Source organism: Geotrypetes seraphini, chromosome 10 (genome assembly GCF_902459505.1).
Source record: "Geotrypetes seraphini chromosome 10, aGeoSer1.1, whole genome shotgun sequence".
NCBI classification, from domain to species: Eukaryota; Metazoa; Chordata; class Amphibia; order Gymnophiona; family Dermophiidae; genus Geotrypetes; species Geotrypetes seraphini.
In genome coordinates, this window is record NC_047093.1 from 77,033,341 (window position 1) to 77,060,889 (window position 27,549).

General features: G+C 40.8%; 1 protein-coding gene and 1 long non-coding RNA gene across 8 annotated transcripts in view; one reads left to right on the top strand and one right to left on the bottom strand.

Annotated features, from left to right (window-relative positions):
* Nucleotides 1–19,720, bottom strand: part of LHX2 (LIM homeobox 2) — an 83,931-nt gene extending 64,211 nt beyond the window's left edge. For 2 of the 7 annotated variants that reach the window (XR_004540838.1, XM_033960662.1), the window contains exons 1-3: nt 7,639–8,031; nt 4,218–4,420; nt 1,011–1,390 (exon numbers count right to left, since the gene is read on the bottom strand). Coding sequence is in view for 1 of the 7 variants with exons in the window: in XM_033960662.1 (XP_033816553.1) it covers nt 1,011–1,390; nt 4,218–4,420; nt 7,639–7,854 (799 nt within the window). In the remaining 6 variants the exon portion in view is untranslated. Of the gene's footprint in view, nt 1–1,010; nt 1,391–4,217; nt 4,421–4,597; nt 4,636–7,638; nt 8,032–15,728; nt 16,151–19,461; nt 19,561–19,599 lie in introns of those variants that run through there. The other 5 variants (XR_004540839.1, XR_004540842.1, XR_004540840.1 and 2 more) reach the window with 5 other exon arrangements.
* LOC117367757 overlaps nt 15,854–27,549 on the top strand; it is a 70,426-nt gene continuing 58,730 nt past the window's right edge. Inside the window, exon 1 of the long non-coding RNA XR_004540844.1 lies at nt 15,854–15,964. This is a non-coding gene — a long non-coding RNA (uncharacterized LOC117367757). The remainder of the gene's footprint in view (nt 15,965–27,549) is intronic.

Consider the following 27,549-nt stretch of genomic DNA (forward strand, 5'->3'; position numbering starts at 1 on the left):
TATGGCAGGAGATTTTCCTACCTGCACCTTAAGTCTTGATTAAATTGAAATATTAACTGCTAGAAAAGTATGATTTCTCTTTACTAAGCAGGCAAAAAATTCAAATTGAACTGATTTATGTATATTTCCCAAATCACAATTACGGTATCATGCATTAAACTGCATTATACGATGGCAGATGTTTTAAGTAGAAACAGTTTACCATAAACATGATTCTGACAAATTTCTGCTCACTACGGGTAGCGAGTTACGATCTAATATGACTAAAGTCATTTTAAACTCTTGGGGAAAAAAACATACCTTAAAGCCACTACTACTGCTACTAGCATTTATTATTTCTATAGCGCTACCACAGAGTTTTACTAGGTAGGTACTATTAGTCCACGTGTTTTACTTTTGGAACGCGACTGACAATTTCACCTAAACCTCAAGACAAAATACCTTAGGACATGACTGTAAACACTTGCTTTTACAGACTGTAATAACGGTTCAATAAGGCAGTCAAATTAAATAGTCACTAACCCCACCCCCCGCAGGAAAACACAGACACACACACAAGGGGGGGGGGGGTTAATCCTAAACGACCAGTGGTAGACACCTTTTTTTATGCCACCTAAGTGTCTGGTTAAAGAACTGAAAGCCCTGTAAAAATCGTTCAGATTTTTGTCTTTGGATACAAATTTGTCCAACAGAAACTTGGCTGTTGACTTGAATTCACAGCTCACTGAACTCCCGTTTTCTCTCCTAAACTGGTGAGGCTTAGGAAGGGAGGGTGGGAGGAAGGAGACTACTTCAAAACATGCCATTGCCACCTAAAGAGAAAAGTACTAGTTTACAAGCATCTGTAATTACCAGTTTGACAGCACTTGAACTAAATAATTATGCGCTGCTAAACTATGATTATCAGTCTAGCTTTAATAAATGGCAAACTATTGCGTGTAATCAGGGAGGGAACCCTGCATTACAAACACAAGATGGATCGTTTTTACAGAGAATTTGGCTTGGCCTACCTGCATTGTACGCTGCCAGGTCGGCCCCAGGCCCAGGGCTTTTTCTTTTCCTGGGTCTTCCTTTCTGAACAGTCCCCACACCGTTATAATAAGGCAGTCCCAAAGAATTAGAGCCAGCTCCGAGTCCCGAGCCCTTCCCGGAAGCTACATCCGAATGATTGAAATGAACTTGATATTCTCCCTGAAGTAAAGTCTCAAAGTGGAGGCGACAGTACACTAAGTTGTCCTTCATCCCGAAGTGGTCGCCTGTGGTCAGCATTTTGTTGCAAGTGGTGCAAGTGAAACAGTTTAAATGATAGACCAGATCCCTAGCTCTCATGACCATTTCTGACGCCGAGATTCCTAGGTGACATCTGGCACATCTTTGTACTGAAAATCTCCTGAAAATAAATAATTAATTCATTAATAAACAAAATACCTACAAGTAAACACCAAAGCAGTGCTGGTATACATAGCATATAGTATGCATTGCATGCAATGTGTTTAGACTGAAATATTTCTATTTTCACATAGTCTGAAGACATCCTCTGTCACCGAAGCTTGTATGACATATTATAAATATACCGTTTGTAAACTCAAGTTTGTTATGTAGCTGTTCACTAGTTTATACACTGAAGAAAAGTTTGGCTAGATGTTGTTCCAAAAATTTCAAAACGTACTAGAGGTGAATTTAGTATTATGTAGGAGGAATCAACTATTCTTTCCAAGAATTAAGGGCCTTGAATGTGCAGAACCATGTTGTACCCTTAATTAACACCCCCCCCTCACCCCACCCCACCCCACCCCACCCCCCCACCCCCGCACTGATAGAGATTCACCTCATGTCTGCATCATTCTCAACTAGGCTTCAGAACCACCAACTTCATCTCCTTTCACTTTTTTTTTTTTTAACCTCCTTTATCCTTCCCTTGGCTTCTGGTAAATGCAATTAAGATTTACACATGAATTCAGCAGGAGCTTTTTGTGATGCTTCTCCCTTGGAAGATTAAACCAACGTTTTTTTAAATTTTCAGTTAACTTCAGGCTTGCTGAAGGTTTCTCTACACTTAACCTTTAGTCTTCTGTTTATTCAGCATATTTTATTTGCCAGGTTGTTTTAACGCCTTCTAAATTAGTTACCTTTTATATATCAAAGAGCAGAAGCATGTTTCCTAGAAGGATGAGATAATCTGCACCAAGCATCGTGGTTAAAGCCCATACATCAATGGTCCAGGCCTAGTCAGATGTTTTTTAACACCTAGTCTTGGTAGCTATGCCGATTATTGTAAAATGTGGTTTTAAGATCTGGAGGAAACCTGGGTATTGGCTTGCTCATTAGAAGAGGGCAGAGGCTGAAACAGGCTGCCAGTTGAGATGGGGTACGCCAGAACTTTTACAAGCATGGGACAGAGAATGGAGGACAGTGGTTAGAATACATTGAAAGGGCAGGAAAGAGGCAGGTGAACATATCTAGCTCAAACGATAATCAGAGAGGAAGAATTTCACCTAGGAGACTGGATAGGCCAGTTGTTTTTTATATGCCACAATTTACTCTGTTGCCTTGTAAAATAAATAGATAAATTTCAGGGATTGGTAGCCAGCCAGCACACAGTAGGTAAGTCCTGGTTTAATACTCTTAGCTGTGCCTTTTAACAAGTCATCAATCTCTTTCTATGTAGACTTGCCAACTGGCTCTAAATTTCAGGACAGATTGCTCCAGTCCTAGTTTTATTCCCACTACATTCAGGGATTTGTGGGTCTATTTCGTTTCCAAAGAAAAACAAGACTCCAAGTCCCAGCATCCAGCGGGTCTACTCTAGGATTAGATCCATCTGTCCTAAAAAATCTTGAGCCAGTTGGCAACCATAGTTATATTCAGGCTAAGGGCCACATCATTCTCTTCTTGGTTGGGCTGAGAATTTTTCAGCAGCCCCTAGTAAGACTCAAAGCATTTGGGCAGGGACATTTGAAAATGGGTGAATGAGTCTAGAGTTGCCATATGGCTCCAGAACTAAGAGGATGGATTAAGATATCCAGGTTTTACTTCCAATGGAAGTAAGGAGGACAGATAGAGACATCTGGGTTTTACTTCCATAGAAAGCAATGGCAGTGAAACCCAGATGTCTCAATCCATCTTCCTTTTTCTGGAGCCATATGGTAACCCTATGAATGACTATCTGCAAACTACAATTATTTTACTCACATTTATCAATGGTATCAAATATAAATCCATACCAAATAATTTTGAAACTCTGATTAGTATTTTTTTTTTTAAACTAGCAGATGCAGATCACTTAAATGTTAGAATCTGTTAAATATCTATATTTTTAAATCCCGGAAAACAAAGGATAAAAAGTATAAAATTGGAGTTCAGTGAGCACAGTTTCAAATTGTAATTTCTAAAATCTTGGTCTATGGCTTCTAACATTATAAACACAGCGCTGTACTATATAATCCACCTGGTTATCTATAACTTGTCAGCTTGACCTTTTATCACATACCGCAAAACTGCCATTAACCCCTTTTGATCAGCACAAAACCCGGAGGTCTGCAGGTCACTTATATTCTTTGATCATCATAATGGAGCAGATTTTTTTCCCATTCCCATTGTCAAGGGAAAAGTCTTAGAAACTCTGAGTTATATTGTTAAAGTGTTATCCAGCCTAACCTCTGAGAGCCACCTGTGTCTTTTCAGGTCCTTCAGTCCTCATGTTTATTGCATATATTCTGACAGAAAGATCCAAACAGAACTAATGTTTCATTATTTTTTTTTTTTGTATTAAATGCTTGAATGTGATTTTGAGGCCCTAATCAAATAATTCCTTGTCTATTAATCTTAATATTATTTTGACTTTTGATAAGCCACATCAAAAATACACATGTAAGGTATTTTAGCTGGATGGTGACATTATATTCCACCCCCCCCCCCAACAAAAAAAAAGAAGAAGAAGATTTAGACAAATTCAAAAAGGACAAGCTAAAGTTCTGTAGGAGAAAAATCCTAAAGCTTTCTCCCTAACAATGGCTTTCCTCCCATTTTGGAAAATAAGTCAATAAGGCCTTTAGTAAATGGAGCAGAAGAGCGGTATAAAGCAATGAGCAACAAATTAAGTAAGCAAAGCTAACCACAAATGCAAGTTAGTTTACACATTTTTAAACTTCCTTGTGTCTCGTGTTATCGACGAGACGGTTCGGATAAACTGATAAGACAAAAGGCTGCGCTTATACCTGTAGTAGTCTTCTTTGCAGTAAATGCTGCCATCTTTGCTGAAGCAGGTGAGCTCCGACTCCAGGTTCAATTTGCATTCACAGCACTTCAGACAGCGCATGTGCCATTGTTTATCCACAGCGAGGAGGTAATACCGGTCTGAGATCTTCCCTCCGCAGCCAGCGCACAGGGCAGCCCGGTCACTGCTGATTGAAGGCATGGTCTGGCCAGAAAAAAAAGCACAAAAACACTATTAGCTCTCCGTGCCAGAGAAAACTAAAGGTGTGCGCTTAAAAATCCGGGGGATGCGCCTTAGACTTTACAGCACCAAAATTCAGAAAAGGGTTAAAACGTGAATGACAGCTTAGAAGACTTCAAATAACCAGTATGGTATATTTACTTTTGGGTTGTTGTTCTTTTTACACTTTTAAAATTGGCTTTCTTCTTATGCCTCATTCTACTGTTTAAAAATAATGTGCTGAAACCGATTTCCTGTTGTATAAAAAAAAAAAAAATAAAAGAGGCAAGCACCGACCCTCAAAGGTCTAGAGACACAACTCTCAACTTTCCCACAGAGAAGCAAGAGGTAAATCCTTAGCAGATTCTGGGACAGTTTGCAAAATCAAGGACGTTCTCTGGAAAAAAAAAATGTGAGCAAGGGAGGAGGGGGTATATAAGCCCCTTTTCATCGTCTTTAGCACAAATCATAATACTTTCTTCTGTTTTAATTTGGAATTTTTAGATAAGAGAACGAAACTTCAGATCAAAAACTTTATTTGGTTTTTTTTATTATACTGATCTAATATCAAGAATATTCCTGAAAATCAGGAACAAAAAGTGTTGGGAGAAGGGGTACTTTTCGGACTCCTTGTTTCCAGGACAATAAAATGAAACTATAAGACATACAAAAAACCCCAAAATGAAAGCAAAATTTGCCAGGTTCCTCTGATTAGCTTGCCCTATCCAATAAAACCCCAAATATCCTTTCCCCCCCCCCTTGAATGCTAGAACTACGAAGTAATCTCAGGGTCTGGATGTTAAAATATTCAGGCCATTCGCACTAAGCAACATGTTCAACGCACATTTGAAGACAAGAAACATTTAAACCTGATTTGTTGAATCTAATTCAAAAGAAAGCGGGATTTTTTTTTAAACTGTGCTGCTGCAGTACATCTAACAATGATGAAATATATTTTCGTTTCTCTGTTAATTTTTTTAAATTATGGATAAATTGCTCAGAGTGACATATGTTAGAGGAAAATATACAACTGTTATAATCAGATTGTTACAGACCAAAAAAGACTCCCTCCTCCACTAAACAACACGCATACACACACACACACACACACACACACACGTCCTATTTTCTTGGTGTAGTGCAGGTCAACAAACAGAGACATTAAAATCGAAATAGGTGGAAAATATGGGGAAAGAAATGAGCATGCTGTAAAAAATTAAAACTAGTTCGGTACCGACCTGGAACAAACTTAAAAGTGCTGTATAATGTAACACGTTAGTGTCAAATCTCAGGCCAAATAAACAGCACTTGAATGGGAGAATTTACAAATAACTTTCACTGTCCTTCATTACTGAGGCTAAAGAAATCCCTATGAACCAGCCCAAAAAATGAAAATATGCTAAGTCTAATGACAAGGCCACTAAAATAAATAATTTATATTTCAATCTAATTATGGCATTGAGTTGAGACGCTACACCTGCAAGTACAACCTAACGACTGTGTTGTACAAAGCATCCAGCTCATTCCTGACTGGTTGATGAATCCTATACAGTATAACTTTTTTTTTTTAAACACCTCATGTAAAAGGCTTTTTTTGCAATGTTTTGTCCATAGATAAAACCTTTGAAAGAAATACAGCAGACTAAAATCTTCCTAAATTACACAGAATATAAAAACCAATAACATGTCAAAGATAGCAGCCAATTTACCTAAGAAGTTTCATATCTAAAATTGAAATAATTTCAAGAATTTTAAACATTAATAGCCCGTGTTTGTTCATTTATGAAGGCAACCATACATGGCTGCAATTAACAACGAATGCATATTTCTCTATTCAAATAAAAACTTTTTTTAAAGGAAATTAGTTCTTAAAATGTTGTTGTTGGGTTTTTTTCTAAACACAGTTCATTTTAAAATATGTAATTATACGGCAAATTTTGAATTATACTTCCATTGCCTAAGGATGTAGCATAACACCAAATCTTAGGTTATGCTTGTAAGACCCAATTCCCCCTAAGGGAAATTGTCACTTAATGGGTTTTATTGGAACTGCATTAAATAGTTTTGCCAGCTAACATGCATTTACATTAAAATTGACTTTTCACACCTTTTTATAAACATTGAATTAAATGTTTTCTTTCCATATACAATTGAGTTAAAATGCAATGATATTCAAAAATATGTCCAAATGCAAAAGCAGAAAACCTAAGACATTTTCTGAATATCTATAAAATTTCCCCCCTTATTTTGAAATAAAAGAGAGATTTCACTATGGAAGTATTCAATCTGAAAAACAACCACAGTATACCCTGATTTTGTAGACACTATGAAGATTTTAAAGGTCGTGAAATGTCATTTTTCAGGTTACAGGTGATTCCAATTGCCTCAAACAGATTGGTCTCATTGTGGTATAAGCAGAGCCCTTCTTGAAGGTGGAAAAAGCTTGGTGAAGCTTCCTCTGATCTGTGATTTGCACACTTTTAGCCAACAAGTTCCACTGCTTGAGCCTAGCCATCAAAAGCTGGGCATTGGACTTCACGAGATAAGATCTCCGATCAAGTCCTGGAAGTCTTTTCGGTTTTGGGTTTCTCTCATCAACTGCAACACTGATCTTGTAAATTGGATCTAAGTCACCCTCACTCTCTGACTCTCTCTTTTGAAGATAATGTATTATGGGAGTGCTTCTCACTGTATTCTTGCATACATAATACTATCCAAAAGTAGCCTGCAATGAATTTTGTTCAGAAAAATGGCAAATTGGGACTCAGTTTTACTAAATGCGATTTTTAAAATATTTTGAGGGGGGGGAGGGTTCCGGTTGTTTAGAGAAGAAATTGAAGTCTAAAGCTGGCAGTCAATGCACTTACAGAGTTTTATTGTTCAAAGAAAACTATACCTATATCGGTACACTTGAAGTGTTATTCTGCTTTATTACCCTGTAGAAAACTAAGGCATCTCATTTCACCTAACAATTCTATTTCCATTTCAAAATAACAGACACACATCCCGCTTACAGTTCCCTAGAAGGCCTCGTTATGTGAACTCTTTAATTACCTATCAGCGTTTCCTTATTTTCGGTAGCATGTCTTCCTGCACTTCTGTACCCGATCTCTCCCTTTCCTATTTGTTTTACACAAATCTATTCTTCAAACCCCCTATTATCCCCCCCCCTCCCCATCCTTCACCATACTCCATCTGCCTACCGTTTCCGTTTCACCCCGGTCTATGGCGGAGCTGATGGCGGGGGCTTCGCTTTTGGATCTGCGGTCCATCTCGTCTATGACTCCGTGCATCTCTGCTCCCGACAGGCTGTGGAAAAGCATCGCGGAAGCGCGGAAATTATAGACGTCTGATTCTTTGGAAATGGCTTTGGAGTTGGCCCCCAGAACTTCCATAAGTCGGAGTCCTAATCCATTCATTTAGCGTCGTTCTCCTCTCCTCCCTCTGATCTTCGTTTTCCTCTTTCTTTTCTTACCACCAGTTTTCCAGATGAAAATTTTCTCCAAACCTAAATGCCCGATTCGCCTCCCACTCTGCCTTATTGCTTCTGATGGCTTTCACACAGTGGCGAGAAGCATCTTGTCAAAGTTTTTGAGTATGTCTGCCCTCCCCCCCATCCCCACCCCCACAAAAAGTCTCCAACGTTTTCTTTTGAGTAATGTAGTGAACAACTTCGAGCAGTATTTTTTTTTTTTTTTCAAAAAGCTGAATTTTAAAAAATCGTAAAGACAGTTAAAATTGACTCCCACCCTTTAAAAAAAAAACAACAAAAAAAAAAAACAGCATAAGTTAAGCACGTTCAAATCTTCTGCTAGAGCATAAAAAAAGAAATCCATCAAATTGGGAAAACTTGGCAAAATATCTGACTCAAGACCAAAACGAATAGCTAAGAAAACAGAGGCCAGTGTATTCGAGGTTAGAGAAGAGGTTCAAACCGCTATCTGAAGTGGTCACAGTCTAGGATCAGCTTTCTGCAAACAGACATCTCAGAGGTACATTTGTTTTGTGGGGGAGGTTGGTGTATTTTTTTTTCCCAGGAACCTTGGTCAAATTTGTAAAGAGAGGTGAAAGGTTGGGATAGATACAAAAACAGAAAAATGTAAAAAAGACATGCATAAAGAAAAATGCAAAAAAAAATAAAAATAAATTAAAAACAACAACAAAAACGAGGGGCTTAAGATCTTGAAGCAAAGAACGCTGCTCTTAAAGGTGGCGATGTTTTCCTTTTTTTTTTTTTTTTTCGTCCCGCCTGTAAAGCAGAACTGCGTGTGAGTAATTGGGAAGGAGGAGTCCGCTCTGCATTGACTTGGTGTAATCCCTTAAAGTGAGAGCTTCCTCGCTTTATTTCTGCTCCGCAGTCTCAGGCCCTTCCGGCCTCCGTGCCTTTTCTACAGGGCCTCTGACGTCACCACCTGCCTCTTCTCCATTGGCCGCCGCCGATCCCTGGGATTCTTATTGTAGCGGCGCGAGTTGAAAAGGAGGAGTGGTGGATTGTAGTTTTCCTCTTGCAATCCTTCTTTCGGTTTCTTCTCCACCTCCCGAAAGCTGCACTTCCAAAGACATTTTGGTCGCTTTATTTACTTTTACCTCCGTTAATATTATTAAAATAATCTCGTAGTAGACGACCATTTCGTTGGGGAATCACTTAGTCCCAGCTGAATCAAAAACTACGATGTAGACTAGAGAAAGGAAAAGAAAGGGAGGGACAGGAGGAAAGTCGTAAGATATGATTTTGGCAACAATACCACGATTGTTCCGTCAGTTCGCAGTAGACTGTAAACCCTGAATGTAATACATAGAAGCAAACTGTTCCTGGTAGGGATAGTCCAAAAACTATACCCCAAAGAGGAGTAATCTGATACTATATGTTTTATTTGACTGTTACAAAAACCGGTGTGTTTTCTGCTCTTTTCTCTTTTTTTACGAAGAAAAAACGATGACTTCCTTTTAATCGTGACTTATTTGGTGACTACATTCTTATGGTACAGTTTATTTTACCTAGAGCTTTTCCCCTCCCCCACCAACCCCTAGCCACAAGATTTTAACTAGCATTACACCACTACTCTCCAGGAAAAAAAATACTTTCATTGCAATAGTTCTCACAGCGGGTTTAGAAACCCGAACTGCTTTGACATATAAGGTTCATAAATGCACATGAATCCAGACTGCCGCTGGAGAAATGGAGCAAAAAAAAAAAAGGCGATCTGAGATTTGGTCTTCACATTTGAAGGCTTTTGTTCTCGAGGTTTATTTTAAATGTCTCCTTGAAAACTACCATTCCCAACCTCTAACCTCACTACATTTTCAAGAGAAGTACAGAATATTTTCAGCTTAATATCAGCGTGTACTGCAGATTTGCAAAGCTTTCAGAAACCAGTACAAAGAGGGCTATCTCGATCCTATGGGACATATTCAGATGCTCTGCCTGAGCTATAAACCTTTTGAGACTGCAATTGCATATGATTGTCTTTGCTATGGAATAACGAAAACTGATATTTTAACTTTTGTTAAAGGGCCAGCTAAATATTTAAGGCGCATGAAATGATGTACACATGAAATTAACTAGAATCCAAAGCCTTGATAGTAAGTTGGTGAATTCTTTCGAAAATCTGCAGATCCAAAGAGGGGAAAAAAAATGTTGCAAATATGACCTAAATTATCGAGGTCTGCTTCTGTGCTGTCCATCTATGCATATGTACAAAAGAAATACCTGGGAAAGAAGCTCTGAAATTATCTGTAGTGGATAAGGACCTCAGGTGGCTTACAGAGGTGTGGACTAAGAGTTGGTACAAAAACCAGCCAATAACACAGTTCCTCTTCTAAACCTCTTATTTAATCATTCTTCATTCAGCACCAACCTCTGTCCTTCAGGCTCTAATTAAGATACAGCAGGAAAAGATTTGGTTTGCTTAATTGCTCCTAAAGGTTTTCGGATGGCATTTTGATACACCCACTTTGATAACGCCCGATAACATAAAAATTAAATTAACAACAAAAACGCTGGAATGCTGCACTGCAAATGGGCATGCAGAGGGCGCAGGAAAACTTGAAATGGTTTCTTTAGCAAACGGGGGTATTGGCGATGCAAATAACCTCTGGTACATATCTTGGCACAGGGGAGACATAAATACTGTTCATAATATGTAGTGACAACCGAGAGAAAAAAAAAATATTAATCATTCTAGTGTAATTCCAACTCATCCCTTTCTCCAATATAAACTCTAGGTTTATTTGAAGAGGGGGGACAAAAACGTTCATTGAAGCTCATATACAATTCTCAACTGTGGAAGAGGGTGACAGGTGAACAAATCGTAGATCTTGAGTTTCTCTACCCTGCCTCTCTCTGGCAACGTCATCATCCCCTATACCATCTGCTACCTACCGAGCAAACAGAGCAGAGACATAATGAGGTACCAGCTTCCACCCGGCTACCGTGACTAACCCCTAACAAAAGAACTCAACGCCTTCTACAACAAAAGAGACACAAGTCTGAGCTGTGTTTGCTAATTGCTGGGTTTCAGGTTGTCTGTTACACATTTTCGGGGAGCTGGGGAAACTTCCGGGAAGGTTTCTAGCTATTGGGAGAGAGGTGAGAATAAACCTTATACGGGATTCTAAAGGTAAGGAAGAGGGAGAATCCAAAAATTAAAAGGAGTTATCTATGGCTAATTTCAGTGCTGTGAGATCCCTCTGCATAATCACAGTGGGGTGAGGGGGTGGAGAGTAAAGTGATTGATCTCTCATATTTTTCCATGCCTCATGGCGTTATTAGATTGCAATATATATGAAGAACATACAATAAACTATGAATTAAAATGTAATTGTAGCTCCAGGCGCCTTTTCATTTTCTACACTGGTGTTATGTCTTCATACATGGTGACTGACACGGGATAATTAATCATTTTACACGCTTTGAAATATGGGCACACGTCAAAGCAGGCCTAAGTAACAATGCACTGGCAAACCAGCAACAGATTAGAGTTAAATTTATTAAATCAAATGTAAAAAAAAACAAACAAACCCCAACAACCTCCCAAAAAACATAGCTGATGCATTCAAAATGGGGTCTGGCGTGATGGCAATGTTAAGAATAGCAACTTAGATGTTTACATTAACTACGACATGATTTGTTTTATTTATTGTGTTTTTTCTTCACTTTTATAGGCAATGATGTGGCTTTGATGCATGGTGCAGTTTGATGCTTGACAGCAAGAGCGGAACTGCAGCTATCCGAGTCTCTGGAGAAAGGGCAATAAGGCGCCTCAGATTTAAGAGCTTTCCGGCTCTTACTTGAAACGATTCTGTGGAATTATCGGGCTATCCATCTCTAACACTTTATGCCCAAACAAGTGAAACATTTCATTCTCCTGCATCCTGGTCATTTAGATTCACTGGGGGGAGGAGGGAGGGGGGTGGAGAGAGGTGGAGGCAAATTCAATTAAAAAGCCACTAAGGTAACACAATATCACTATAACAAACAAAAATATGCTTAGGTGAAAAGAACAAATTCTGAAATATGTTTAATTATAAATTGTTCGCTTGTCCTCTTTCCCAGATCATCATACTTCCATATAACAAAAGTGTGATGAAAATATACATCTATGTTAATGTGTTCATCTTCATCACTGGGTGGGGGGGGGGCTTTTGTGTGAAATACAGACGTTGTTAACAGTGCTGGCACCCTAGTTTAATTGGGTATTTTCCTTATTTTCTAATGATTTTTCTCACATTTGTATCATTTGTTTTACCTATGAATTGAAGATACATATTGGCACTGTCGTATGCTATAAATTGGAATAAACAAATAGGGGGGTGCTGAAAATTGCTGTAATTCCACTTTGTTGTAAAAGAATACGGACAGAAATATTACATGTAGCGTAATAAGACACAGGTGGGTATCTAATGATTGCCTCTGTAGGGTTAATGAATGCAGAACGCTACATGTATGTATGGAAAAAGTAGCTGACAGTTAAGACTATGGGCTCCTTTTACAAAGGTGCGCTAGCGTTTTTAGCGCACACACACACACGATTAGCGCGCGCTTAAAATTACCTGCTTAAAAGGAGGCGGTAATGGCTAGTGCGTGCGGCATTTTAGCGTGCGCTAAGCACGCACTAAAACCGCTAGCGCACCTGTGTAAAAGGAGCCCTATATTTCTCTCTGTTTCACACACGCGATTTAATCTTATAGCCCAATATTATTGAGGAGTAATATACTTGTGACCTGAAACAAATGAAAGTCTCATGTATTCATTTTTAAGAAGATGGCAAAAAGAAAAAAATATTATTCCTATTTGAAAGAAAAACTGTCTACTGAGCAACAATATCATATTATATTACCTTATAAAACTGATTGAATTTAATTTGCTTGACAACACAAATATGACTGAATTTGCTAAAGTGCCACCAGTAGATTCTGCAGTCACCCACAAATTCGATCCGATTACTGTACAGAGAAACAAACGTGATACCCCCCTATTTACGTCAAGTCACGTTGTCATTACCGTTAGATAGGGATATGAAGTTTTATTTATCCATCCGCCTATCTATCTTGCCAACTAGCAAGGTTAATATCAACAATGCTTTCAAAGAAGACAGCCACAGAATGCACACCATAGTGTTATTTTCTTAGTTTTTCTACGTTAGAGTAATTCTGTAAACGCCTAATGGATACAGAGAAGAATGGGCCGGAGGAGGGGGTGTTCTAACCACCTGATTCTCTCTAGGGTCCTGTTAAATCGCTGAACTTAAAAGGAGACAAGAAGTGTAAGGTATAGGTTGGAACATGATATGTTAGATATGTAAAGGTTGGAAGCCTTTCAGTAACTGATATTAATATTGTATTACATGTTAGCAGAAAAGATAGATGTTGGATAGAAAGCTGAGCTCCTATACAACATCGTCAATTTTTTTTTTAATCTGTGGTTAGGATTTCAGATGTATCAAGTCCCGTCTGAATACAGTGAAGGGGAGTTGGCATATTCTACGTGTTTTAAGGTGTTTGGCACACACAGCTTTCCAAAGTGAGGCCAATTGAATAAATTTAGAAAAAATAGAACCAGTTGTGTACTTTACAGAAATCACCATTACTAGAAGGTGTAATATTTTTTTTTTTCTATTTTTATTGTGCAAGTATCATGTTTTGAATTGCAGGACTGTCTGGTGTGAATACTGACATTTCTAAACAGCTAACAATATACATTTACAGAGTTCCCCTGCAAATGTTATGACTATAATGTAACAATTATTTATTTTTTAATCTAGACCAGAATATTAGTGATTTCATTCATGGGTAGGTTTTTAACCTGGTTGCTTTGCAATATTTTATAATATGAAACCAAATAACCCTAATAAAATAAGCTTGCTTTAAAATATAGATTTACTCATCATATATGTATTTATAAACACTATTTTGACTCACTGAAAACTCATATCTAAATAGATGGAGAGGGGATTTGAGATGCTAAAGGTCTCTCCCCTCTTACCTGGTTCACCATTAGCAGTCCTTACTGACAACAGGGACCCTACCAAGTCCCAGTTTCGGCAGGGGAACATACACTGGAAAACATTTTACAAGGTCAAAATCGACCAATCCTAGCAATTTTGGATTGTTGTGATTGGATACAAAGCAGATTTGATAAACATTACCCGATAAGGTTTGCTGTACTGAGATCCTATAAAGATCATAGCGTTTGTTACTAATTCAGTGCATGCACACACCCCAACACACACAGATCCAAATATGAGGGAGGGCGTGCTGAAAAGTTCTCAGCCCAACCAACCAAATTCCTAAATTCTGAGCTTTATTTTGCTGCTGTAGCTGACCCGCCACTTAATTAATCTGCTCGTTAAGTGCCAATTTGCAGAAACGAAATTCTGTTTTCATTGTGTCAGATCATTGACTGAACCAATAGCCACGTCATTCTCTTCTTGGTTGAGCTGAGAACTTTTCAGCACCCAACTCTATTTTGGAGAAACGTCTTTCTAAATGACTGGATATTTCAACCTATCACCCAGATGCACTATCCTGGAAAAAAAAACTTCAGGAAGAACTGGAATTCCTAACAGTAAATATTGGCCTCAGTTAACATAAGTGAGCCTCCTTTATTGGACATGAGGGAGAATATTTTGTATTTTATAGCTATATTTATGAGGTTATCTGTAGAGGGGAATACCAGAAATCTGTCTACAGTTGGCATTTTTAGAAATGGAAGTGTTGCTGAAAACCCTAATACAACGCATCCGCAGTTACCTTCCAGACAGAACATTCACAAGGCATTTCAAAGTGGGTTAAAAATAAACCAAACCCCTTCTCTTTTTCCTTCCTTTTCTGAACCTGCACTTTTTATTATACTGTATATAAGTAAGTGTTCATGCAAGTGAAACTGTTATGTTCAAACTGAAAAAAAAATAGGGGGGACCGCTGAAAAGTTCTCAGCCCAACCAAGAAGAGAATGACGTGGAGTCATGAAACTTCCAAGCTATTTCCACACTTTTCTTGACACTTTTCGTTTCATTTCAAATCACTGAAACGAAATGTGTCACGCAAAGTGTGGAATATCTTGTAAGTTTCATGACTCCACATCATTCTCTTCTTGGTTGGGCTGAGAACTTTTCAGCGACCCCCCTCCTATTTAACATAAGGCCTTGAATAAGTTTGGCTATGTTTCACACTTGGTAAGTTCAAAATTAATGTTTGCATTTGTCAAATGCTTATATTTGCAAATGGGATTTCTGGGAAATTGGGTTTTTCAAAGCGGCATAGATTTTACATATACAAGACTACTAAACACTCTGACAAACCCTCAGCATCGTTCAGTAAGTATCTAATACCAATGGAATTCTTTTAGGACCCAAATTCAATTTCAGATAATAGATTTCCAAATCAGAAATGCAAACACGTGCTTAGAATAAGCTACCGGATGCTGGTTTGATTTGCCTACGAATATGATATCCGGCCACTGAATATTTATTATTCCTATGAGCTAGTGTAATTACAGCTATCTATTTTGCATTTATTTTTCTTTGAAAACACTACATTATTCACTTTTTTTCTGTGCTTATTAAACATTGCCACCTGCACCCAATAAAATAAAGGTTCTCCATAGGGCCTACCCCCCTGCTAAAGAAACCCAGTGCTATGCTATCTCTAAATGAAGGCTTCCATGAACACTTGTCAGAAGCAGATATAGTAATTGCAAGAAAAAATAAATAAATACACAGATTTTCAGGCGTTATTTACAGATTTCAGTTTTTGTAAACGTTTTCCTTTAAAGGAAAAAAATAGAACCTACCTTCCACCAAACATTTCACCAGCTCTGTTCAGTAACTCAAGTAGCAATTAGCAGGTCCTTTAATTAATTAACTATTCCCGGTACATCAGGGAGATCTCTATGGCACTAATGCCATTCTTTCATAAGTGAATACCAGTTCAGTCAATATTTTGGCACTGAAACCTTTTATGCAAACTGTTTGAACAGCTATACCTTTCACAACCAAAGATCGAGACCACAACCGAACGCTGCTGCAGGTAGGGAAGGAGATGGGAAGTCCCCCCAATGGGACAAGCTGACATCCAAAAAGTCCCTCTCAGATAAGACAGTATTAGCATAATTTAGTTAGGAATTAGGAACAGAGCTGCCTTCAAAATGTCTTAAAAAAGCACTCGGAGTAAGGATTTGCTGCCAGGCCTGTTAGAAAACAAAGTACTATGTATTTTATTAAAAAGTAGCCGGCGCATAGACCGTGTAATGTTTATCTTGAACTTTGTCAAAAAGCTCTCGGCCTAGAGCAGATTAATTAAGTGGCAGGTCAAACAGTAGGAGGTGAAAGGGAAATTTCAACCAATCAGAAATTCTGCCACAATTCTCTGCTTGAACTTTCATTTCATCCTACATAATTGTGTTTGAGCTTTTTATAATTACAAACTTTTAACACGTGTAAAGGATACAAATGTTATCTTACATATGTCTTTATCATGCACAAATCTATGTCGCTATTAGAGCTTTTAAGCAAGGTGCTTATGAAGGAATGAGGCGCATGTGGATATAATCTTACAGGGCCAAACAGTAAGTGAAATAAAACTAAGGCCGGTTCAACCTTTAGACAGGATTCGGTAGCCTTAGGCAGCAACTTCTTGAGGGACAACCAAGCAGCTGCTGTCAAAGCATAAACAATAGGTCCTGAAAGCCTTACAAATTCAAAGAGCAGTCAGCACATACTTTAACTTTAAACTAGCATTTTATAGGATGATTGTATGATGATGTGATTGCTGGATTTAATTGTCAAAATCTTAGGGGGGGGAGAGGGGGTTGAGGCCTGCAGGTTAAGGGCCTGAAAGTTGAGTGGGGGGATATAAGGCTAAACTTACCAACTTACCAAGTAGCACCTTAGCACCTGCTCTGAATAAACCAACAAATAGCAGTGATGTGTTTTTAAAATTAATATTATCTGTTTAAAACCTTGGTAATTAATGAAATTGATTAGCACAGACAAGAAGGTTGTGTTGACGTCTTTAAGAAAGATCTATAACGGAAGATGTTCATATCAAGATCAGTTCAGTTGGAAGATTGCATTATCGCAATTCCAATATGTTGTTGCAAGAACATTAAAAGTACTTGGAGGAATATGTCCGTGCTTTGTTATTAAGAGAGCTAAGCTATATTATCTAAGAAGGCCATTGCCGTTTTCACTGCCTTCGTAAGGGTATTAATTACACCTTCGTTAAACAATGGCACCGGGTTAATATGTATAATAATTAAAGTAGTTTTGTGGATTTTTTTTTTTAATATATCTTTATTGATTTTTCAAGCTACAATTGTGCAATAAATGAATCACAAATATGGGTCTTACAAACCAAGCACAACAAATGTATAACACTAATGCTCTATTATTTTTATTCCCTCCCTCCCACCCAATACAAACATATTAAAATCTTCATGAAACTATTCATAAATTCCTATATTAATACCGTTTCCATTCCCATCCCCCCATCCCCCAAGGATGTGTACGTTTACATATCCACAAAATGAAAAATTATTCCTCTTTACAATATTTAGCCAATGGCTCCCAAACATCCATAAAATTCTTAAATCGTCCTTGTTGTATGGCCAAACATCGTTCCATTTTATAAGTTAAACATAGGGTTTCCCACCAAAATGAATAGCTTAACCTAGCCCAGTTTTTCCAGTTTCTCAAAATAAGCTGCATAAGGGCAAATAAATGGATTTATTAATAGGCACAAATATGTAATAATGCATTTTTAAAACACTTTTTTTAATCTCTCCTGGCAAATGCACGTTAAGGAAACTTCGGGCTGTTTCTCAGACGCCGCTTCTTTCCCATTAGTGTTTGACTCTCCGGGAGAATAACGAATCCTGTGCAAACGCTTAGTTTTCTACACCAGGAATAAGGCTCCTTAAGGCTGCCTTCTCATCTCTCTTTGTCCTCTTTCTAGGCTGAGCATGCACATGGCTTTAGAGAATCCCTCGCATTGTCCGATATATATCCCATGCTATGTAACAACAATGCTACAACAAAATCACATCTTATTGCATAAAACATCTGTGTCTTTGGTTGGAAACGCAGGACCTTCAAGCATATGTGATATACTCTCGGAGCACGTCGAAAGCTCTTTGAATTAGGCAGATTGTATCTCTGGATAGCTCAAAATCAATTGAATAACAATGAAATTCCAAATTGCTATTAGTAAAATATGCTAATGAATTAGCGTTTCCAGATCTGAGTGTACTAGTATTTGTTTAACTTCCTGGGCTTATTAGCTTGACACATATCCGTTTAATTATCTACTGTATAAATAACAGTTGTCTGTTCATCGAGACGAAGGTTTCTTAACTCTCCATAGTGAATATTCTGTGCATTCTAAAATAAATGGGAAAATAATACTCAGATAAAGTTTGCATTTCAATATTTCTACTCGGCCAAGTCCCTACAAAAATCTTCACAAATTAAGCTGCCTTTTATATATGCACAGCATCTGCTGGGTTCAGACACCTTCCTTTCTGCGCAGCATCGTTTTCATATGATAATACATGTAATATGATATAGAATGACAGAATGCATGACAGTTGCCCATAATACATGGAAAGTCAGTCAAAGGCAGAAGCGACATTTGGATAATTAGCATCCATTGGGCAGTCAATCATGCGAACAGGGGGAAAAAAAAAAAAACTGCACAAAACCCACAGTGGAGTTAGGAAACAAAAGGAACCCCAGCCAGTCTCAGGATTAACTGGTCTAAAGCGATCTAAATGCTTTTGTATCTTAAGAAGTAAGGGTTCCTAAAGCTGCCCTGCTCCCCTTTAGATACCCAGGGAACTAATTGTGGCTTGATCAAGGTTAAAATTCTCTTGGGGTTTTATTTCTTCCCGTCACTTTTCCTTTTATCAAGGACGCTAAAGAGAGAGGGAGAGAGTTCCCTCCAAATAATTAAAATTTCCAACTCTTTCAAAGTTCAGGACCGGCCTCTTCCACCCCTCGAAAGTCAAATTCGTACCGCCCTCCTTTCACCTGACGCCAACGATTTAATACTGAATTTATGGCTTTTGGGTAGGATATTGGTTGGTGTCGATATTGTCTTAACGTGTATGTTTAATAATCGACATATAACATGACAGGCAGTTCTGGATAAGGGGACAGGTTCTGGAAAAGGCTAAACCCCCGAGAAAGCGACAGAAAGGATTCTTTGCTTTCCGGAAGTGGCTGAACCATCATCTCTGAAAGCAACAAAACATGTGGGGGAGGGGGAGGGGTCCCCAGGGGTCCCCTCACAGTTCACTGTAATAATCCATTTATCACACAGGCACCGAGCTACGCTTTTAACTTGGGAGGAATCCGGCTACACCGTGAGCCCGACGCCAGAAGTCAGCTAAAAAAAGAATTTATGGCGACTCTGCCCTCCGTAGAGAAATCACTAGTCACTTAAAGAGCGTTAATTAATAATCACGGCGCCGGGCTTTGGAGCCGGCCCGTCCCCGGAACACTTGTCTAGGTCGCGATCCGACTTACAGACGAGGAGGGGCTGGAATACGATCCGAACGCTATAGTGAGGCAGCCGGACGTCCGCCGGCTAAAGGGAGGCACCTGAGCAATGGCCGGTCATGCTACGGGGGCAGAAGGAGGGGGGGGGGCTTGGGATTTTCTTACCTTGCCTCGGCTTTTGCTCGAAGTATCGGGAGATGCCGCAGTGTCCTTCCGCGGTGCAAATGGGCGGAGTGACTGCGCGAGGCAGGGTGTGTGCAGTGTGACTCCACTCTCGTGTGTGGACCCGCTTCATGAGTGTTTGATGGAGTGTGTGCATGATATGGGGTGGGGGGGGGGGTAAGGTATTCTAGGAGCGAGTGTGTTACACGACGGGCCGCTGAAAAGTTCTCAGCCCCCAACCAACAAAGTTGGGGCCGTCTCCATGAGGGCGACGCAGGTGTAGTGATTTATTTTTTTTTCACTTGTTTTCGTTCCGTCAGAAGAATAGAGAACGGAAAAAAAAAAAAAAAGTGGGAAATCGCTGGCCTAAGGGTTCCTTATACAAAGCTACTTTTCATCACGCGCTCACCCCCCCCCCCTCCCTCCCCACGCTGGCCAAAAAACTACCACCTGCGCTAGCGGATAGCGGTTTGCGCACGCTATTACGTGCATTAAACTGTTAGCGCGGCTTCGTAAAAGGAGCCCTAAGTATAGCCCACTATGGAGACTGCCCCAACTTGTTGGTTGGGCTGAGAACTTTTCAGCCGCCCTCCTCTATAAAGCTGTATTTTCTTCTTGAGATATCCATGTAAATGTGTGGTTAGATATTTATCATTGAAGTATATTTTTACAGAGCCATCTCAATTGATTAGTTTTCTCTCAGTGAAACGTCTTGAAAAAGGAATAACAGCATCCATGGAAAGTTAGCTCCCTGCACTTTAGTAAGACATGGATTTTCTTTTAATTAATTTGAATTATACCTATTCTACTCTTTAATATTGGATCCAATAACATTGAGGACTAGTGTGAGATTAGCTAGATTATTATTATTTTATTTATCTATTTTTATTTTTTAATTAAATGGAATTATGATCGTGGTATATCTTAACTTTTGAATCTTAGTTTAGTATATTGTTTGATCTCACTTTACTGTACAAGATGTATATGCTTGGTAATATTGTAAAATTCTATAAATAAATAAATAAATAAAAAAAACAACAACTGTACATCGCTTAGTTAATTGAATAAGCAATTTATCAAATATTAATAAAAACTTGAAAACTTGACGCTTGTATTTTAGGACTAAGTGAGTTCATGATATGTCTTCATGTGTGTGTGTTTGTGTCATTCTAACGGGGTGGCATGAAAAGTCTGGTATAAAAAAAAAAAAACAAGTTAAACAATATAGTCTCCATGGAGGGCTATACACTTAGGGCTCCTTTTACAAAGGTGCGTTAGCGCTTTTAGCGTGCACTAGCCGCTACCGCCTCTTTTTAAGCAGGCGGTAATGTTTCAGCTAGCGCACGCTAAAAACGCTAGCGCACCTTAGTAAAAAGAGCCCTTAGTCCGGCCAGTTTCCATTTTTCTCATAAGCTATTTTTCCTACAGTATGAAAATCTAAGTGGAGACTACATTATTTAACTTGCTTTTTTCACTAAACTTCTCAAACTACCCTCCTAAGTGAGAATATACATGATGGAGTATCTGAAACACTGTACATTTTAGAGAGAGAGTATATAATATCACACACGTGTTGTAAATGTGTATGTGTAGTATTTTAGTTGACATTGTATGTCTGTGTGACATAGTATAGGGGTGGGGGGGTGGACTGTCCTGGATGCCATCTTCACATGGGCATCTGCGCCTCTGCCTTTCCTCCTCTGCCCTCCTACATACCTCTTTAAATGTTCGCCAATGTGGGCAGCATCTTTCACTTCCTGCTCGTGCCACCCTTGGCTCCCTTCTGACATCACTTCCTGGACACACGGGACCAGGACATGACATCAGAAGGGAGCCAAAGCAAGTGTGAGCAGCAGGTAGAAGATGCTGCTTGTGCCAGCAAATATTTCAAGAGGTTTGCGGGGGCGGTGGGTGCTCAAGTGGCGGGGGGGGAGAGTGGGGGATGCATGGTGCAGCAATGCCAGGCACCAATGCCCTGGGTGCCAACCTTCCTCACTACTCCACTGTGTGTGATATGATTATATGTAGGGAAGTGGCAGTGTGTACAGTATACTCTGTGTGAATGAATATAGAGCATTGGTAGGTATGGGAGTGTGCAAGAATGTTGTCCATTAATCCATTTGTTGTATGTGCATATCCTCTATAATAAAACCCTAAATGCGCATGCGTACTTACAATGCCATGATCCCTGACTTCGTGTTGTGTGACTCCGTGGCCGTGTTCGATTTGCGTTGCATGCGGCGTGCATGCAGCTTGTGGCGTGCGTCGGCTTGCGGCATGTGCGACGGTTTGAACGGTGCCAAGAGCAATGGCAAGAGGGTGTCCGGCCTGAACGAAGCGGACAGGGTGTGGGTGCTGCGAGGCATCCGGCTGCTACTGCTGCACAGGAAAGTGGAGGGGGAGAGAGAAAGGGGGCTGCTTTGGGAGGAGGGGTGTGCTGGGGGGCAGGCAGCAATTTTGGTTTGCTTGGGGGGGAGGGAGACAGAAGGGGGTCACGGAAAGACAGGCAGGCATGGTGCAACAGAGAGAGATAGGCAGGCAGGGGGCCAGGGAGAGACACAGACAGAAAGAATGGCAAACAGACAGGGGGCCAGACAGACAGATAGACAGCGGCCAAGAGAGAGAGACAAAGAAAAAAAGGCAGACAGCGGCCAAGGAGAGAGAGAGACAGAAAGAAAGACAGACAGACAGAAAGCAGCCAAGGAAAGGGAGAGACAGAAAGAAAGATAGACAGATAGAAAATGGCCAAGGAGAGAGAGAGAGAGAGAAAGAAAGAAAGACACATCTATTCTAGCACCCGTTAATGTAATGGGCTTAAAGACTAGTATATATATATATACACTTCTCACTCCGTATTCGCAGGGGTTAGGGGCGGAGTGGACCCATGAATACGGAAAAACTGTGAATTGCTTTTTCATAAGTTATTCATGGTTTTCTATTTAAAAAAACTCTTGGGAAAATGATGAAACCATGAATAACTTCCAACACATCTTCCTTGTGCACACCGGGAGGGAACCTCCGCAGAGCCGGGGTCAGACTTCCCCAGCATTCAGACTTCCCCAACGACCAGCCATGCTGAAAAGACCAGGGCTCTGGAGTAGAGGTCTGCATGGGAATGGGGATCGCGGGAATCCCCCCTAACCCACGGGACTCCTACGGGGACCCTCCTCTGGCCCATGGGACTCCCACGGGGACCCCCCTCTAGCCAACGGGACTCCCACGGGGATGGAAGGCTTTGGAAGCAGGGTTCATCCATATAATATAATGGACACGTCAGCCTTAGTAAAAGAGGGGGTTTATAAGTTAATTACCTGAACATAAAAAAAAAAAAAAAGGGTTCCACCAAAGAGATTCCACAAGGAAAACAGCAGTGCAAACACAAAAGAAACTGTGGAATTGATGATCCTGTCAGAAGTAATTGCTGCTTTTTATGGGGATGGGTGGGGACAGAGAGGATCCTAACGGGGACGGGTGTGGATGGGTGGGATTTCTGTCCCCGTGCAACTCTCTACTCTGGAGCAGGACCAAGCTCCATGTTTGTGTGCCAGGCTCGGCCTCACCCACCCATCCTTTCAGGCGGCAGCTCAAGCTCTGGCTCAGCTCCCCCCCCCCTCTCATTTTTTGACAAACCAAGATGGATGAGGCAGCAGCACTGAGCTCCAGGTCCGCTCCGCCCATTCGCACCATGCCTGGCTTATAGGAGAGCAGCAGCAGCAGCCACCACAGCGTCCAGCTCTTCCCGTGAGAACTGGATAAGGGGAAGGTTCCCTGCGCGTTCCCTGTCCCCCGGTTCAGCTCTCAGTCCCCGTTCGCTTGGTATTCCAGCCCTTTCCCTTGCGCTCTTTCTCTGCCTCGCGCTCCCCCTGCACTCATGGATGATGTAATTTGTGGGAGGAGTCAGCATGAGAAAAATCACAAATAAATGAAACCGTGCGTGCAGAAACCATGAATACAGGGGGAGAAGTGTAGTTTACTATTGTATGTGTTTGAGAGGGTGCACAACTTAGTGCATGATAACTCAGAATAGGTTGCCAAATAAACATTCGTGTTTGTTTATTTTTATTTTTTTTTAAACATAGTATTTTACAAAACACTCTCTGGCTGTAAAGGTGAGCCCAAAAACCAGTGGCGTACCTAGGGTATGTGGCACCTGGGGCCCATAATTTTTTGACACCCCCCCCCCCAAGTAAAAAAATAAATTTTGTAATAACCATGAAACTGAATAAATGGTCATAATAGAAACAGGCAGTGAAAATTTTCTTTTATTGAACCTCATATATGTAACCATTATTCCAAACATACCAAACATAACATAAATTATGTCTGAATTGTCATGACATCAGAAGTACATATGGATAAGTTGCAGGTGATGCTTGGGACAGTTCTGATTGTGTTAGTTCGGTTTTATGTGTTTTTTGAATAGAAGGGTTTTTATTTCTTTTTTGAAGGTTTTGTAGTTTGTGGTCGAGGTCAATAGATTGTAGAGTGGGATTTGGGCAAGTTTTGGAGGCATCACCATATGCTATAAGGGGGTTATGGTGAGCTGTGTTTCTGGGACTTTTATGTGATATTCACTGCAGTGCCCCTTAGGGTGCCCCACTGCTCTGTTAGGATGCCTGTGTGGCCAGTGTACTATAAATGCCAACTCCCCCCCCCCCCCACCACCACCACCACCACCTACATCCTAATGGCTTGTTCTGTATGGGGGGGTGCTGAAAATGGTTCAAAAAGAAAGACGCACAGAGCACAAATACATCCATTTTTGGAAAAAAAAAAACACAACAAAAACCCAAGATAAATGCCTTGCCGTTTTGAAAATGGGCACGTTTGGTACTGGTTTCTTGTGCATCCTCCGCAAAACGTCTAACTCAGATTTAGATGCCATATTGAAAATGCCCCCTATGTGTTAATGGTGCCGCACTCTTCTAAACTGACCTGCTAAGTAATGTTCATGTGTAAGGATATGTATAAGTCTTAACATTTATAAGGTTATCTACACGTATTCTGGTTGCTACATGCAAGGGGCAGCAGAACACCTTTTTCTTGCTGGGGGCAAAAAAGCCAACTTCTGTCCTCCCCTTCCTACCTTCTTAGTTGCTCATGTTTGTAGGAAGCAAAGCTGATCTGGCCAGGATGCCCCCCCCTCCCCCTCCCCCCACACCTATTTTGTTCCTTATGCCCACATTTGTTTAAAGAACTATGAAAGGGAATGAGCATAGATTGGCTTGTGTGTGCATGTATATTGATTGTGTGGATCAGGGGTCCCCCAAAGTCCCTCCTTGAGGGCCGCAATCCAGTTGGGTTTTCAGGATTTCCCCAATGAATATGCATGAGATCTATGTGCATGCACTGCTTTCGAAGCATATTCATTGGGGAAATCCTAAAAACCCGACTGGATTCGGCCCTCGAGGAGGGACTTTGGGGACTCCTGGTGTGGATGATCTGTATGAGAAATTATATGTTGTATCAGCCTATGCATCATCAGTCTATGCTCTGTGTAAGTGCATCTCAGGGAGAATGTGTGTTGATCAGTCTGTGTACTGTGTATGAGGCAGTACAATATTTGGGTCCGCGTAACGTGTTTGTGTCTGTGAGAAAGTGCGTATGATACAGGTCCCTGGTGACAGATCTTTTACTGCTGGTGTAGACCAATGATTCTGTCAAGTCTCCAGCCTGCCAATTTCCCCTGTCTCCACTGCCACATTCCCCATCCCTCTCATGCAAACATTGCAGTCCTACATCCACACAGACACATCTCCTCCCCAAGGTCTGCTCTTCTAGTGCCTGACACCAGATCTGGCAAAAGGATTCTTCTGTAAGCCTAGGGAGACTTCGCTTGCTCCTTGTCATCAACCTCGCTTCTCTGGGGTTCTTTCCCTTCATGCCTGTATTTAAATAGAAATCCTCAGACTCTAATAGGAACTGTGCAATGTCTCAGCTGGAAAACACACTGATACAAACTAAAAACAGATGGGGATATTAGTCACCCATATCACAGTATCTCATGATGTAAAACATTTATTTCTGAAAATCTGTTGAGGAAATACCTATTTCTATAATACAGAGTTAAGGTATCTCTGTAATGACTGATGACATCTGTTAATACTTTTTTTTAAATTGTCTTCCCTAGGGCTTCTTAGCCCTCTCCTGGAGGTACATCTTGCCAGGACTACCATAATACAGTACTTCTCATCCCACGCCTACCTAATCAGGTTTTCAGGATACCCATACAAATTTGCATACAGTGGAAGTATTACATATATTATCTCATGCATACTTGTTGTAGATATCCAGAAAGCTTGACTGGATGGGTGTGTCTTGAGGATTGGTTTGAGAGTCCTTGCTGTAATGAATATGCATACGAAAGATTTGCAAATATAATGGTCTACAACAGGGATCTCAAAGTCTCTCCTTGAGGGCCGCAATCCAGTCGGGTTTTCAGGATTTCCCCAATGAATATGCATTGAAAGCAGTGCATGCACATAGATCTCATGCATATTCATTGGGGAAATCCTGAAAACCCGACTGGATTGCAGCCCTCAAGGAGGGACTTTGAGAGACTACGGGAACTCCCCACAGCCATTTCCTAATGGCTATCTGCATGGGGCAGGAGCGTAGGAAGATCGTTCCTACCCTAAAAACCAGCTAGACCACCAGGTAAGGCCGGGATGCCAGGGGAAGGCGGAAGGGAGGCGGGGGTGGGTCAGAGCAGTATATTTGCTGTTTTTTGCCATTCGCGGTCCGGCTCTGCCCCTATCCCCCGCGAATAACGAGGGAGAAGTGTAAAGCACTCTAGTATCAGCAGTTGATGCCTATAAATGCAGAGGTTATCATGTATACAAGGGCTTATTTTCTGGGGAGAAAGTACTTATGTACTTTCCTTCAAATTCTATTTATGGCATCTAAAGTGTGCTTACTTCAGTGCAATGTACGCACACAACTTAATTGATTAACTGAGTTATTTGATGCCAATGAATGGCAATTAACACTTCATAATTGACACCAATTAGGACTAATTAAAAGTTACATGCACAACTCAGAAAGTACGATTCTATAAAAAGTATGCACCAGTTGCAGTGCATGAATTTGAGAAGAGGGGCATGACCAAGGCTGGATCGGGTGCGTTCCTGAAAGTTATGCATAGTGTTATAGAATATGCCCAATGTGCGCATAGCTTAGGTGCTGGCATTTAGGCCTGGTTTTAGCTGGCCTAAATGCCTGCGCCTAAGTTATGCGTCATACACAGGCGCCAAGACATAAATTCACTATGCAAACCAATCACGTACTGATCAGTTTGCGACCCCCGACCCGATTCACGAACCTTCAGGCCACACCCGATGCAATCCACGCATGCAGATGAGGGAAATGGCATGCAAATCTATCAAGGCGGTGATTCACCAACATTTTTCAGGCACACCGACTGGGCTGGACGATCCGAAACCAAGCGACTGGTGAGGACCAGTCACTCACTCCTTTCCTGCTTTCCCCCGCGCTGAAATACCAGCCCTGCAGCCTTGAAACTCCCTGCAGCTGACCATGGATATGAGAAACTCCACTGTGGGGGGAAAAAAATGCCACCTCGATTCTCCTGCTCTCTGCCGCCCTTCCCGCTTTAAAACCACGGGCTCACACTGTGGAAAAGGGCAGCAGAGAACAGGAGAGTCAGGGCGGGTTTCCTGTTCAGTTCCGTAGTCTGGCAGTTCCCCCTCCCCCCCCCCCCCTCTGCTTCTAGGCTGCAGCGAGTACCAATTGGCCGTCCCCACAGCTCGCAGCCCGGCACCCCTGGATCTTCGGGAGTTCGGCTGGCTAATTTTCTTTTTTTGCCCTGCCTGCTCTTCCGTCCTGCAGTTGTGACATGGCGCCATGGGTGGAAGATTGCTGGCTGCTTTCACTGCTCAGCTGCCTGTTTAAAAAAGGAAAAAAAACCCACTCTGCCGAGCCCGGAGGTCTGAG